General features: G+C 34.4%; 1 protein-coding gene across 1 annotated transcript; it reads right to left on the reverse strand.

Moving 5' to 3' along the window:
• Window positions 1-3,153: 3,153 nt before the first annotated feature.
• Window positions 3,154-11,179, reverse strand: LOC100263819 (NADH--cytochrome b5 reductase 1). Its single transcript, XM_002274388.5, has 9 exons — window positions 10,825-11,179; window positions 7,201-7,342; window positions 6,898-6,988; window positions 6,715-6,792; window positions 5,056-5,136; window positions 4,826-4,915; window positions 3,885-3,950; window positions 3,575-3,661; window positions 3,154-3,475 (listed from the first exon to the last, which is right to left on the reverse strand). Exons 1-9 carry the CDS (start codon window positions 10,928-10,930, stop codon window positions 3,383-3,385), a joined length of 834 nt encoding a protein of 277 aa, XP_002274424.1. The 5' UTR covers window positions 10,931-11,179; the 3' UTR covers window positions 3,154-3,382.
• Between the last annotated feature and the right edge of the window lie 1,040 nt (window positions 11,180-12,219).

The raw sequence follows: 12,219 nt of genomic DNA on the forward strand, positions 1-12,219 counted from the left end.
TTATTTATCACTTTTTAAAAAAAAATTAAAAATAAATTGATAAATCTAATAACTCTATGTTCAATTCAAGATTCGAGTTCATGGTCTAGTTCACATGGGGCATTGTTTAAAAATCCAATGATTTTTTTTTTTAAATTCTTTAGTGGATTATTTAAAATCGAAATAATCAGAATCCCATGAATTTTTTTATGGACAAACAATATATTCTTTTCTAATTATTGAAAATTTTTATGAAAAAATCTAGAAAGAAAATTTGAAATTTGTGATAAAAGTGTTGATAAATATTCGATCCAAATGCGACTCCAACAAATTGGATCATATTAATATTCAATCTAAGAATAAATCACATATACTCGAACCTCAATCCAACTTAATTTCTAATTCGAGTTGTCGAGACTGAATTCAACCCAAATTTGTAAGTCGATTAATTTCAAGGTAAAGAAAAAAATAATGTATGAATTAATTTTAGGTTGATCGCGTTAAGCGGGTTACATGGATTAGTTAATACTCAATTCGAGACGGAGTTGTATAACATCAACCCAAGCCCAACCCAAATTGTAAAAATGGTTATTCAAGCCCATCTAAAATCTGATTGGATAGGGCTAGGCCCATCCAAGCTGTTTGTTTGTCTAGAGGGAAATGGTTGAATATTAATTCCTCTTGTAGTCTTATTTCCCTTATTTTTCAAGATTTTTCTTTCAGCTCTTTCTAAAAAAGAACTTAATTTTTATAGCATTATTTGAATTTCTCTTTTAAAATTTTTTGTACAATACATTTATAACATTGTAGACCCTTTTTAACAGGCCACCCAGAGAGGAGTAAAATTATCGTTTTTTAGGGGTGGGGGACGGCTACCAACGGCACATGCATGGGACGCGTGGTGAAAGGCACCACCACCTCGCCATGGTGGTGGTTGAGGATGGAGACGGGGCTGATGGCTGGAAGAGGAAAGCAATTGGGAAAGAAAAAGAAAAGAGAACAAAAAAGGGGGGGGGGGAGGGGAAGTTGGACGGTAGAGGGGAGGCCCAGGCAGAGTCGCAGAGAGTAGGGAAAGAGCTTGTTAGTGCGATCCAGTTTAACTTGTCCAAGCAAAGGCTTCATCTTCTCATGATGAATAACACGGTTACCACATGCCTATGCCTTCTTCACTGTTTGCGTCAGCCATACCCATTTCCTCACTCAAGCTTGCAGGAATCAAGCATCCTCCACCACACCCATTTTCCTCTCATTCATTCTCCATCCCACTCCCTCACTTACATGGAGTCTCACGGGTGCATTCTATCCTTCACTCTTTCACATACCCATTAAAACTACTCACCCAAGCGTCCATATCCATACAACCCATACCCATCCTTCGTGCTACTCATAACCATGTTCTACCATACCCATGTGTACACCCATTTAATCATACCACCAAACCCATTTCTCTCTCTAAACCTTCACCTACCTGTGGAATCCTCCCTAAAAAATGTCACGTGGCTCTCTCTCCCTTGCACACGCAGACGATCCCCTTTACGACGCGCGGCATAGCTCATTCCACCCGGGGAAGAATTCTGTCCGGCCGACGTTCAACCTTCTCCGAATATCTCACATCTGGAATTCTGTCCGGCCGACGTTCCACCTTCTCCGGATATCTCACATCCAGAATTCTGTCCGGCCGACGTTCCACCTTCTCCAGATATTTCACATCCGGCGCTTGACGCCGGATGGGAGAGGAGGGCAATTCAACTTCCCCGGTCAGACATGTCCAGATCCTCTGATAGCGCTTACCCGGAGAGCATCTGCAGCCGACAATTCAGATTCCCTGGATAGCTTGGCTCGTCAGACACTCGCGATTCGCCGAATCCATTTCCGCCCACAATCAAAAAGCAAACTCCGATAATACTGACGACTAAGTCTCCTGAACTTTTCATAATTCTGGAATAATAGAATTTGTGATATTAATTCATGCAAAATAATACTGATCGATTGATTGACAGATAGATCGATTTGATTATGATACATGATTGATTTATCCTGCTCTATGACATGCTCGAAATTATTCCTTAATTATGCACTAACATCACTTCTCGATAGTGCTTCATGGATCACTGCCCAAGTACGCATCCACATCCGCTCTGGTCATTTTCAGTATGCATGTTTAGATTCTCACGTGTGCATGATCACTCTGAGTATTCATTGATTCCCTCATCAATTGCCATGATTGTTTCATTTTATTAGTAAAGACCCAACTTTAGGGACTTAAAGGGGTGCTACGGTCTTTACCGTACCTTCCCGATAAGTAACCTAATTCCCGAACCCGATCCGATTTTTCGTAGACCGCCTTTTCCAAAATAAGGAGTCACACTTAGGGTTTTTCTTTCTTATTTTGTTTACCCTTTTAAAAATAAAACAAAAATAAATGACGACTCCGAGTCATTTTTCAAAATAAAAATCGAGCTCGTCATCGAGTGGGAAACGCATGAACCGAAATGCAAGGTCCACAAACATATCATAATTTTAGTTTTTATTTTTTATTTATTAATAATTAAAAAATATTTCAAATGTTATATTTTTTACCTATTCTTTAGGAAACTACTAAATTTTTTAATCAATCCGATAGTATTTTTATTTGAAATGTTTTTAATGAAAATATTTTCTCATAAAGCATTTTTTTTTAAATCACATTTTTCTCCTTAAAACACTACAAGTGATTTAAGAAAATCCTAATGAGCAATTCGAATTTTAAAAAACAATCCAAACACGTCAATGAATGAGAATGGAATTGATTTTCTATTCCTACCTTTTATTCTTAGGTTCCAAACATGACCTAAACATTATGTTTTATTATAGAACGTCCTCAAAACTAAACCATTTCCACCTATCCCTTTGAGCATGGCTTGGTTTAGTTTTGTATCTTTTCGGGTGTTTTCTCAATAAGTTAAAGAAACATAACTTAGAGTGCGTTTGATATTGATTTTAGAAAATATTTTTAATATTTCTAAGACTTGAAAAAGTATTAAAAGGATTATAAGCATTTTCTAAAATCACTGTCAAACACTCTTATTCTAATATGATATTAAAGCTACAATTAACTAGATGTCTCGAGTTTGAGTCTTTCATATGGCTTATCTCGCCACATGCAAAGCTTTTAGAAAAGGTGGGAGCTTAACATGCCCAATTGAGAAAGTACTTTCACAATTTAAACAAAATCGTTCTTTCAATTTCTCCATAATCACTTTATTTTTGCTTGGACTGAACTTTTCTTTTGCTCCATGCTTAGAATAAGCAACAATTAGCCTGGAAAAGGTTCAGAGCCCAGAATGCTGATAAATCTAGGTTTAAGATGTCCCTTGTTCAACATATGCAAGGATCAAGACTATGCTAAATACCCGGAACATGATTAGAACTGGAACTGCATCTCATCTGTGTATCCAATATCGTTGAGGATGGCGGCCATGGCCTTGTTCATGGGTGGTGGACCACATCGGAGAATCTGCAGATTTGGATCAAAGGTTAAACATCAAGCCCAGACCATGATATGAGACTAACATGTTCAAGGGTTTTGTGGGCATGAACCCAGAAGCAAACCTACCTTAATGTCAGATGCAGGTGCAGGGCAATGGGCCTTGATCATTTCCTTGGATACAAACCCGACGCCACCGTTCCATGCTTCAGGAGGCTGTGGGAGAGTAGTCCAAGCAGCAATTACATAAAATAAAAATAAAAAAAAACAATCATCACATACAACATTGTAAAAGGAGAGCTAGCCTGATGTGAATTTGAGCTTGTTTGGTACCAGGGTTAGCTTACAGCTTTCTGATGATATGATAAATGTGACGATTTGACCAAAAGAAGTAAAGAACATGAATTTAAGAGTCACAAAGCATGAGAAGGTAAGGGACCTGATTCAGAACATAGTAAACTTTAAAGTGATCAGGGTAGCTGGCAGAAAGGCCTTCCAGTTCCTCCTGCAAATAATTCAATCCATTTGCATTAGCCACAAGTTCACTTCTTGAAATCCTACATTTCATAGTACTATATTTTCTTTTAGGTCGGTATATATAACACTCTATCTGCCATAATAAACTGTAAATGCAAATTTATCAAGAAATATAAAGCATTCAATGATCTATAGTTGTCAACAAAGTACTACTGAGATCCTGGTACTAAAATAAGAAAAAATGGCAGCTGTGACTTGGCAATGGGGAAAAGATGACATGAGATTATGTTGCTGTTCAGATGGTTTGCATTTGCTGTGCTTGTTTTTGGTTCATAAGATTCTTTTGAGAGTCTGCCCACCCTCCCACCCCGAATAATTTTGGTTCAGTCAGTCCATTTTACTGTTGCAATTGGTGAAAAATATTTGAAAAATTATAGGTTGCAACATGAAAGTCATATAAGGCAACTCAACCAGTGGCTCTTCATTTTAATCAGCAAACTGTTTGCAGAAGTATTCTATGAGTTCTTATTTTACACACGCATGCCTTTATACCAATTACAATTGCTTTTGTAATTGGCAAATGTTAAGTTTATACACACCCAACTCCCAAGGCATCATTGAAATGCCTCAAGTCCCTTGACCAAACTGCATTCAAAGGCTGCTTGGACACCTTGCACTGGTTAAGAAAGTAGGGATCTAGATTTAATTAATTAACCTTTAAGGGTCTGTTCTTGAATGAGCATTCCCACATGCCTCCTGTGGAAATCGGGTGCATATGTTTTGAACCATGGAGGGAACATAGACCAATCATGTATTAAAAGATCAGTTGTTTCAATAGAATGAGAACTCCACACATGTGCAGATATTACGAGAAAAGGTATTTGAAAAGGGAGAGCAAATTACCTTCAAGAGAATGTCCTCAAATGTAACGTTAGCATAAATAAGGTGCACCTTCGTTTTGTCTTTTGGGTTTTCTAATATAGCTCTAGCAACCTGAATTGTGGGCAGAAAAGGAACAACCACTACGCATTATCACCTAAACTCTATGAAAGATACTAGTTCAAAATTGAAACAGGTCAAGCACTCTTATTAAAAGCATGTACCAAATATAAAACAATTTCTCAAATACTTACTTGGAACATTGGTGTAATTCCAGAACCTCCAGCAAGCATCCCAAATGCCCTAACTTGGCCAACTTGATACCTGAAACGCCCCTGATAGAATTAACATTTAATACACCAACAGTATTGATAAGAGCCTCATTTTTTTCTTCAGTTCTAACTGTTTTATTTAATTATGCATGAATGATATTCCTGAGCTGTCAGAGGAACATATTTCAAAAAATCAGTGTAAGGCAAGCAATAAAGCAAACTTTTGATCAAGGTCATATTTGCAACTTGCATGGCTTTAAAAAGTTACTTAGGGAGCTCAATCTATGTCTGCGGATATAACCTATAACAGTTTGTCCATTTTTCCAACATGAAACCTTTTGATGGTTTTGCACATCAAAAGTTCTTGTGCATAACACTGGGAAAACCTCAAACATTCTTTAAAAAGGGTCCCTGTGTAAGAAACACAGGTGGGTATGTAAAGAATACCAAGAGACGCAATATAGCTCTCAAATGAACTCAGGAAAGTAGCCACAGAGCTTTAGAGGAGGAGGTTACAAATAGCAGGCAAGATGACTGTTTACCAAAAACACAGGTCTCTACAAAGTTGCAAAACCATTTTGGGGCTGATGCATGTCCAGTGCTGAAGGGTTATGGAAGTTTGTGACTTCCTAGCCTCATTGTGATAGGACCCAACAAACAAAGCCTCAATAGACAACATAATAGCTTTGAAGAGTGGCAATGGACAATAGTTAATACTGATACAAGAGAAATTTTTTTTTGGCCAACAAATTTGAGGAAACACACTAATTCACCACAATCTCCCATATCAATATTTCCAATGATTTTTTAAGTTTATTCATGCTATATACATCAGAAGAATCAAGAAACTTCTAGAACAGAAACCAAAAGCTTCCAATTGAAAAAGAACTGGATCCCCACTATATAAAGATAGTGATGCAAAGCATGTTCACAAAATTTCCTAGACTGTGGCCCACTAAACAAGTGATCATAAACAGCATTACTCTAAGTGCTTAAGTACTGTTATAGGAATTAGAGCAAAGTTCCTAAGATTTTAGGCTCCCTAGTTCCCATATTGATGCCATATCTTCATATATTCTTTTCCATTCAATAATGTGGGGACCCACTAGCCCCGTTGTACAGGGCCAGGGAGAACCACAGATTCATAATACTTCCCCAAGAAATGTGTATGAGGTAAGCTGGGACTCAAGCCTAGGACCTCTCCTTGTAGAGCAAGAAAGCCTGCCAGTTGAACTACCCATTGGAGGCATATCTCTATAATCATATGTAATTCATTATAATGTTAGATGGAGATTAGGATACATTTAAATGCATATGGGTTATCCATTATAGGGAACTTGTAACATGAGGACTTAAAATCATAAAATTTAAACCTTGTACTAATCGAAAAACGTGAAGAATGAATAATGCATAATGCATGTTATATTTGAAGGATCAAATGAGAAGCTGATGCAGCACATTTCCATTATTCTTTCAATTTTTGACAGTGAGGATTTTGAAAAAATCCAGGTACATGTGTCAAAAGTCAAATGCTGTTATGCTACCACTGCCTCATGGAATGGGGCACAATTCAATCTTATAACAAGCATGCAACCAAAAACCAGTCTAACGAAGTTAATATGAAAGCAAGAGAACATCTACCTTGGGTCCCTTTACAGCCAGATAATCACCTACACGCATCTCTCGAAAATGATGTGACATCCTTCCTTGTGGATACATCTATTTACAGGAAAAACACATAGCAGACACAGATTTAAATGAGACAAATAAATAAATAAATAAAGCCAATTACGAAGTCCAATAATATAAGAATCAGATACAAACCTTTATAACAAGTTCAAAATATCCAACATCAGAATCCAATGTAGTTGGGGTATATGGTTTGATAATTTCTTGACCCTCACCATCCTTACCCCTGTTTGAGAAAATAGCCAAAATTAAAAAGGATAAAGCAGTGACATCAGTTCATGTGATGCACAAAATATTACCATCCTAGAGCATTTACAATCATTTGGTAAAGAATGATGGAAAATGCTATGTAAACAAGAACTAAGAATTAAAAAGATAGGATTTAGACCGAGTTTGATCATAGAGCAAACACGACAGAACCAACTCAACCAACCGTACTTGCAACTTATATGTTGTCCAATTGGGAGGCCCAACACTGATGTGGGAGTAGGAAGATCAAATCTGAACTTTGCTACATTATGGCTGAGCTGTGTGCGCTTGACAAGTTTGAATTGCTTGAAGTTCTCAGGGTCTAGGCAGCCTAGAAGCACATAACATAACATGTGTCAATTTTACAGAAAACACCAAAAGGATATACAATAATGATAAACAAATGAATGAATAACAAATATAATGAAGAAAAAAAAACTCACACCAAGGAGTGCCAGCATTTCTTAAGTTTTTATATGTAACAAAAAAATCCATTCACAGAAAAGAAACAATCAGTAATTCATATTCTCAGCTTGGAAAAGTACAGAATCCCAAGGAAGGATAAAGACTAATTAATACTTGGTTAAAGGGAAAATTATACAAGAATAAAGAGATTAGCCAGAAATAAACCATTAAATGTGTCATGAGAAAAAGGAAAACACCAAATATATGACCAAGGATTGAGGATAGAAATAGCTAGAGGTAAAACTTTGAGTGTACAGCTCAAGTGACCAAAGCTCAACTAGCCTAAGTTTTCGTTCATAAATATTTTACCAAGTTCAACCTATTTCAAGAACTTAATCAAGCATTTTCAGTAGCTTTTACATTCAAAATCCAACAAACTTGTCTCTAACAATGCAAAATAGATGATGATAACAAGGTATATTCCATTTTTTGTCATACCACACCCATTGTATTATTCTTTTCAACTAGTTTATTAAAAGTGTTTCATGAAGATAAAATTATTAAAGGTCCCCCATTCTGGAACTGCAGGTCAGACCTCCACTATTCATGGGTGCAACTAACCAAGCTCGGCTCGTTCACTTAAGCTTGAAACTTCTGCTTCCTAGATGGGTAAATGACCTGAATTATCCTTCTGACAGGACAAGTCCAAGCTGTTTACAAGCAACTTGATATGTTTAACAGACCAACAAGATGCCTACGCAAAAAACATTTATAACTGCATGACTGGGGTTGAGCTTATGAGATAATTGATGAACCAGTAGATAAATAATCCAATTTTCAAGATTTAGAAAAACAGCAGGCAATTAAAAGAAACAGACACGTCAAAGTTGAAAACTCTTAATATGGCACATAAATACAGATAAGATCTCAACCATTCATGAGACCAACCAAGTTGACAGTTCTCAAGCTAGGCTTGTGTGCAATCAGCACTCCAAGTTTAGGTTGCTTGACTGGTGAACAGACCTGAAGGATCCTCTCGATAAGACAACCTTGAGATGGTCACAAGCAACTTAATTTGTTTAACCACCAGGTGCAGAGAAAAATCATCTAGGACTCTGTTACCAGCTCATAAGAAAATTCACTTAGCAGTACTTCTAAAAGTAATATCTTGGAAAAAGAATAGTAAGAATGAAAATCAGTAACCATTTAACAGTTAAAAGTTCTCAAATGATGCAAAAGAAAAAAAAAAAAAAAAAAAAACACAGAAAATACAAAAATAGTCAAAATTCATGAACAACAATCTTTTTTCTATTTAAAAAAAAATATATATCTGTTATCAAATTTTAGTAACCAATAGGCTTTGCACAAATAAATTTGTAAACCCAACTAGAAGTTTACTACTTTTCTGTCAAGGAATAAATAACTTACTAAGCAAGACATAGCTATCCTGAAACCCAAAAAAAAATAAAAAAAAATAAAAATTACAACATTTCAGTGTAAAAGAGAGGGAAAACCGAAAAACTCAAATTTGCAACTTGATTAAACACAGTAACGACCTAAAAACCAACTACGCATGATTAAATACATTCCAAATGTTGTTCAAACTTTCAAAAGAAGTCTACATAGTTGAATTTAGGCACCTTTTTCTACAATTAGGAAGAAAAAAAGGTATAAATAATACATAGTGACTTCAACTTAATCAAGATTTATATTTTTTTTGATAGGTAAATTTAATCAAGATTTATATTAAAAACTATTCATAAAAAGGTTTTACACTTGAAATAGTAAGGTCGGTTCCTTTCAGCCACTTCTGCCACAGGTGTGGGAAAAATGTACAATGTACAGATATAAACAATTTTTTTTAATAGATAATGTACAGATATAAACAATACAAGTAGCCATCAAGAATCCCAATCACAAAGAGAATAATATGATCAATAAAGTACACAATTTTTAGTATTTTGCATTACCTCTAAAGCAGTACCCATAGAAAATAAACAAAAGAGAACGGTCTATATCAAATTGAAAAACTAGTAACCCAAGCATGCAAAGATCAAATTATGCAATTAGACTTTAAAAGAAATATACATGAACATCGATAACATGGTCAAATTCTGCTAGATTTTTAGAGCATTAAAAACAAAAACATCTGCATTTTCATATGAATAAATTCAAAAGACCAACAGTTAAATTCACTCTCGCACACATGCCCCCACTCGACCTAATTCTCAAAATTCTAAAGACCCCACTAGTCAAGCACACAAACACACAATTCCCTAGTCAAAATTGCAAGAATTAACATTCATAAATTTTGATACAACTGACCTCAATATAAAAGAAATACTAAAACAAAGGAGCACAGGTAAAGAAAACCCAAAAATGAATTTCTTAATAAATTATAAAGAACAGTGCTCCAGTAATGAAAACTTCATCTTAATTAAACAGATAGATACAATGCAACAAACAATCATAAATGACAATGGAACTGATTACAATATTAAAAAATAATAATGAAACAAAGGAGCAAAGGGGATAAAAACCCACTATCTAAGTTCAAACAAAATGGGCAAAGCAAAGAAAATGTCACTACTGAAATTCCATGTAGATTATAAAAAACAGTAGCTCATTATGGACAGCCCAACCAAATCAAGGTACCAATATCAACACAACCCATAAAAAACACAGCAGAGCTTTGGGGTTCTCGGTGGGATAAAAATAGGCAGAATGGCCACAATGTTTAAAAAAAAAAAAAAAAGTATATAAAAGGGCAAAGAAAATGAACAGCCCACTATTGAAATTCCATGAACATTAAAAAAGAAGAAGCTCAGTAATGGAAATTCCAACCCAATCAACGCAACATATTAACACAAACCTCTGGATTCTTGGTGGAAATGAAAAACAGCTGCCGCAATGGCCCAATATTAGATGATTAAAACAAAAATGGCAAAGTGAAAAGCCCACTATTGAAATTCCATGCAAATTAAATAAATAAATAAATAAATAAAAAAGAGAGAGAGAAAAGAGTAGGGAGACTCAAACCCAATCAAGGTATCAGCACAAACCCAAAAGATAAAAAAAAAACAATGTAAAAGGTTTGAGAAAGACAGCAGCCACAATATTTGATAATTAGAACAAAAATGGCAAAGGAAGTGAAAACCCCACAATTGCAAATTATAAAAACCAGTAGGTCAGTAATGGAGACTCCAACCCAATCAAGATAAAAGGTGAGACTTTTTGGGTTCTTTTCATGGAAAAGAAAAACAGCTGCCACAATAGCATTAATACTAAACCCACTATTGAGATTCCATACAAGGTACAAAAACACAGCAGCCCAGCAAAGAAAACTCCAATCCAATCAAAGACACACACATCCATACAAACCCAACCACAAAGGAAAAGGTGAGAGACCTTTGGGTTTCCTGGTGGAATAGAAATATGCAGCCCCAGCCACAACTGCCACAGCAGCCACAGCCACACCCAGAATCTGGATTTCTGGCGCTTCCAAGAAGTCCATGAATGACAATGAATCCAAGAACCCCCACAAAACAAATCACAGAATGAGCAAAAAACGTGAAGGACGGAAAATGGGTTCTGCTGATTTTGATGTGGTGGGCTGCTCGTAATGAAACCAAGGGAACGGAGAGGTGAGAGAGTAGGTGAAGAAATTGACTGCTGTGTGTGGGGATCTGGTGCACCTACCCCTTCGACCTTCGGCTTTGGTGGTTCCGCCAAAATAATTTTTTTTTTTTTAAGGGTTTTCTCTCTTTTTATAATCATATTAAATTATAATCATACTTATGTAAATTTATTTTTATCTTTATTATTAATTTAAAATATTATCTCGTTTATTATTTAAATTTTGCTATAAATATATAAAAAAAATTAAAATATCATGAATGAATTTTAAATTATATGACGCGAGCTCAACCGATTTTAGATAAATGAGATTATATTAAATTTGAATTAAATTTATTTATAAATATTATAATTTTACTTCAAATTTATTTCCTTTTACGTAGGAATTAAAAATTGGGAGAATTATGTTTTGGGGATAGATGGGCCCCCAAATTAACAAAAGGTCCATATAACTCTTCAAATTGAGCCCAAGACCCAATAAAAGTATGAAAATTGAGTTGAAGAATATCATCCTTCAGTATTTCTAAAAATGCCCTTTGTTGATTTTGAGAAAAAAAATTAATATTTTTGAAAAATACTTTTATTTAATTTAATATTTTTGATTTAATTTAATATTTAAAAAAAATATTTTTATGTAATTTAATATTTTTTTAAATACTTTTATTTAAATTTAATATTTTTTAAAAATAAAATTATTTAATTTAATATTTTAAAAAATTATTTAATTTAATTTTTTTTTAAATACTTTAATTTAATTTTATATTTTTGAAAAAAAAATATTTATTTTAATATTTTTGGAAAAAAATTATTTAATTTAATATTTTAAAACTACTTTTATTTAATTTTGTATTTTTGAAAAAAAAAATTATTGAAAAAAATTTATTTAACTTAATTTTATAAAATATTTTATATGTGTTCTTAAAGGGTATATTTGTCCGTTACTATTTCATATCCTTCAACTCAATTTGAAGAGTTATATGGACTTTTTGTTAATTTGGGGGCTCATCTACCCCCAAAACATAATTCTCCCTTAAAAATTTTAAATATTTTTCCTTTTTTTTTTTTCTTTCCTTTTCAATGCTTCAAAAACCATGGGCTTGTGTTCATGGTTTTTTACTGAAAGATAATTACACTTTTGCCCCTCATTTTAGGTTGGTTCATAGCATC

The sequence above is a fragment of the Vitis vinifera genome, chromosome 8, assembly GCF_030704535.1.
Source record: "Vitis vinifera cultivar Pinot Noir 40024 chromosome 8, ASM3070453v1".
Taxonomy (NCBI): domain Eukaryota; kingdom Viridiplantae; phylum Streptophyta; class Magnoliopsida; order Vitales; family Vitaceae; genus Vitis; species Vitis vinifera.

Coding starts and splice junctions, on each gene's coding strand:
- LOC100263819 (XM_002274388.5), bottom strand. CDS start 10,930: ATGGACTTCTTGGAAGCGCCAGAAATCCAGATTCTGGGTGTGGCTGTG. Junction 7,343..10,824: donor TTCCACCAGGAAACCCAAAG/GTCTCTCACCTT, acceptor ATGTGCTTCTAG/GCTGCCTAGACCCTGAGAAC. Junction 4,916..5,055: donor GAATTACACCAATGTTCCAA/GTAAGTATTTGA, acceptor CCCACAATTCAG/GTTGCTAGAGCTATATTAGA.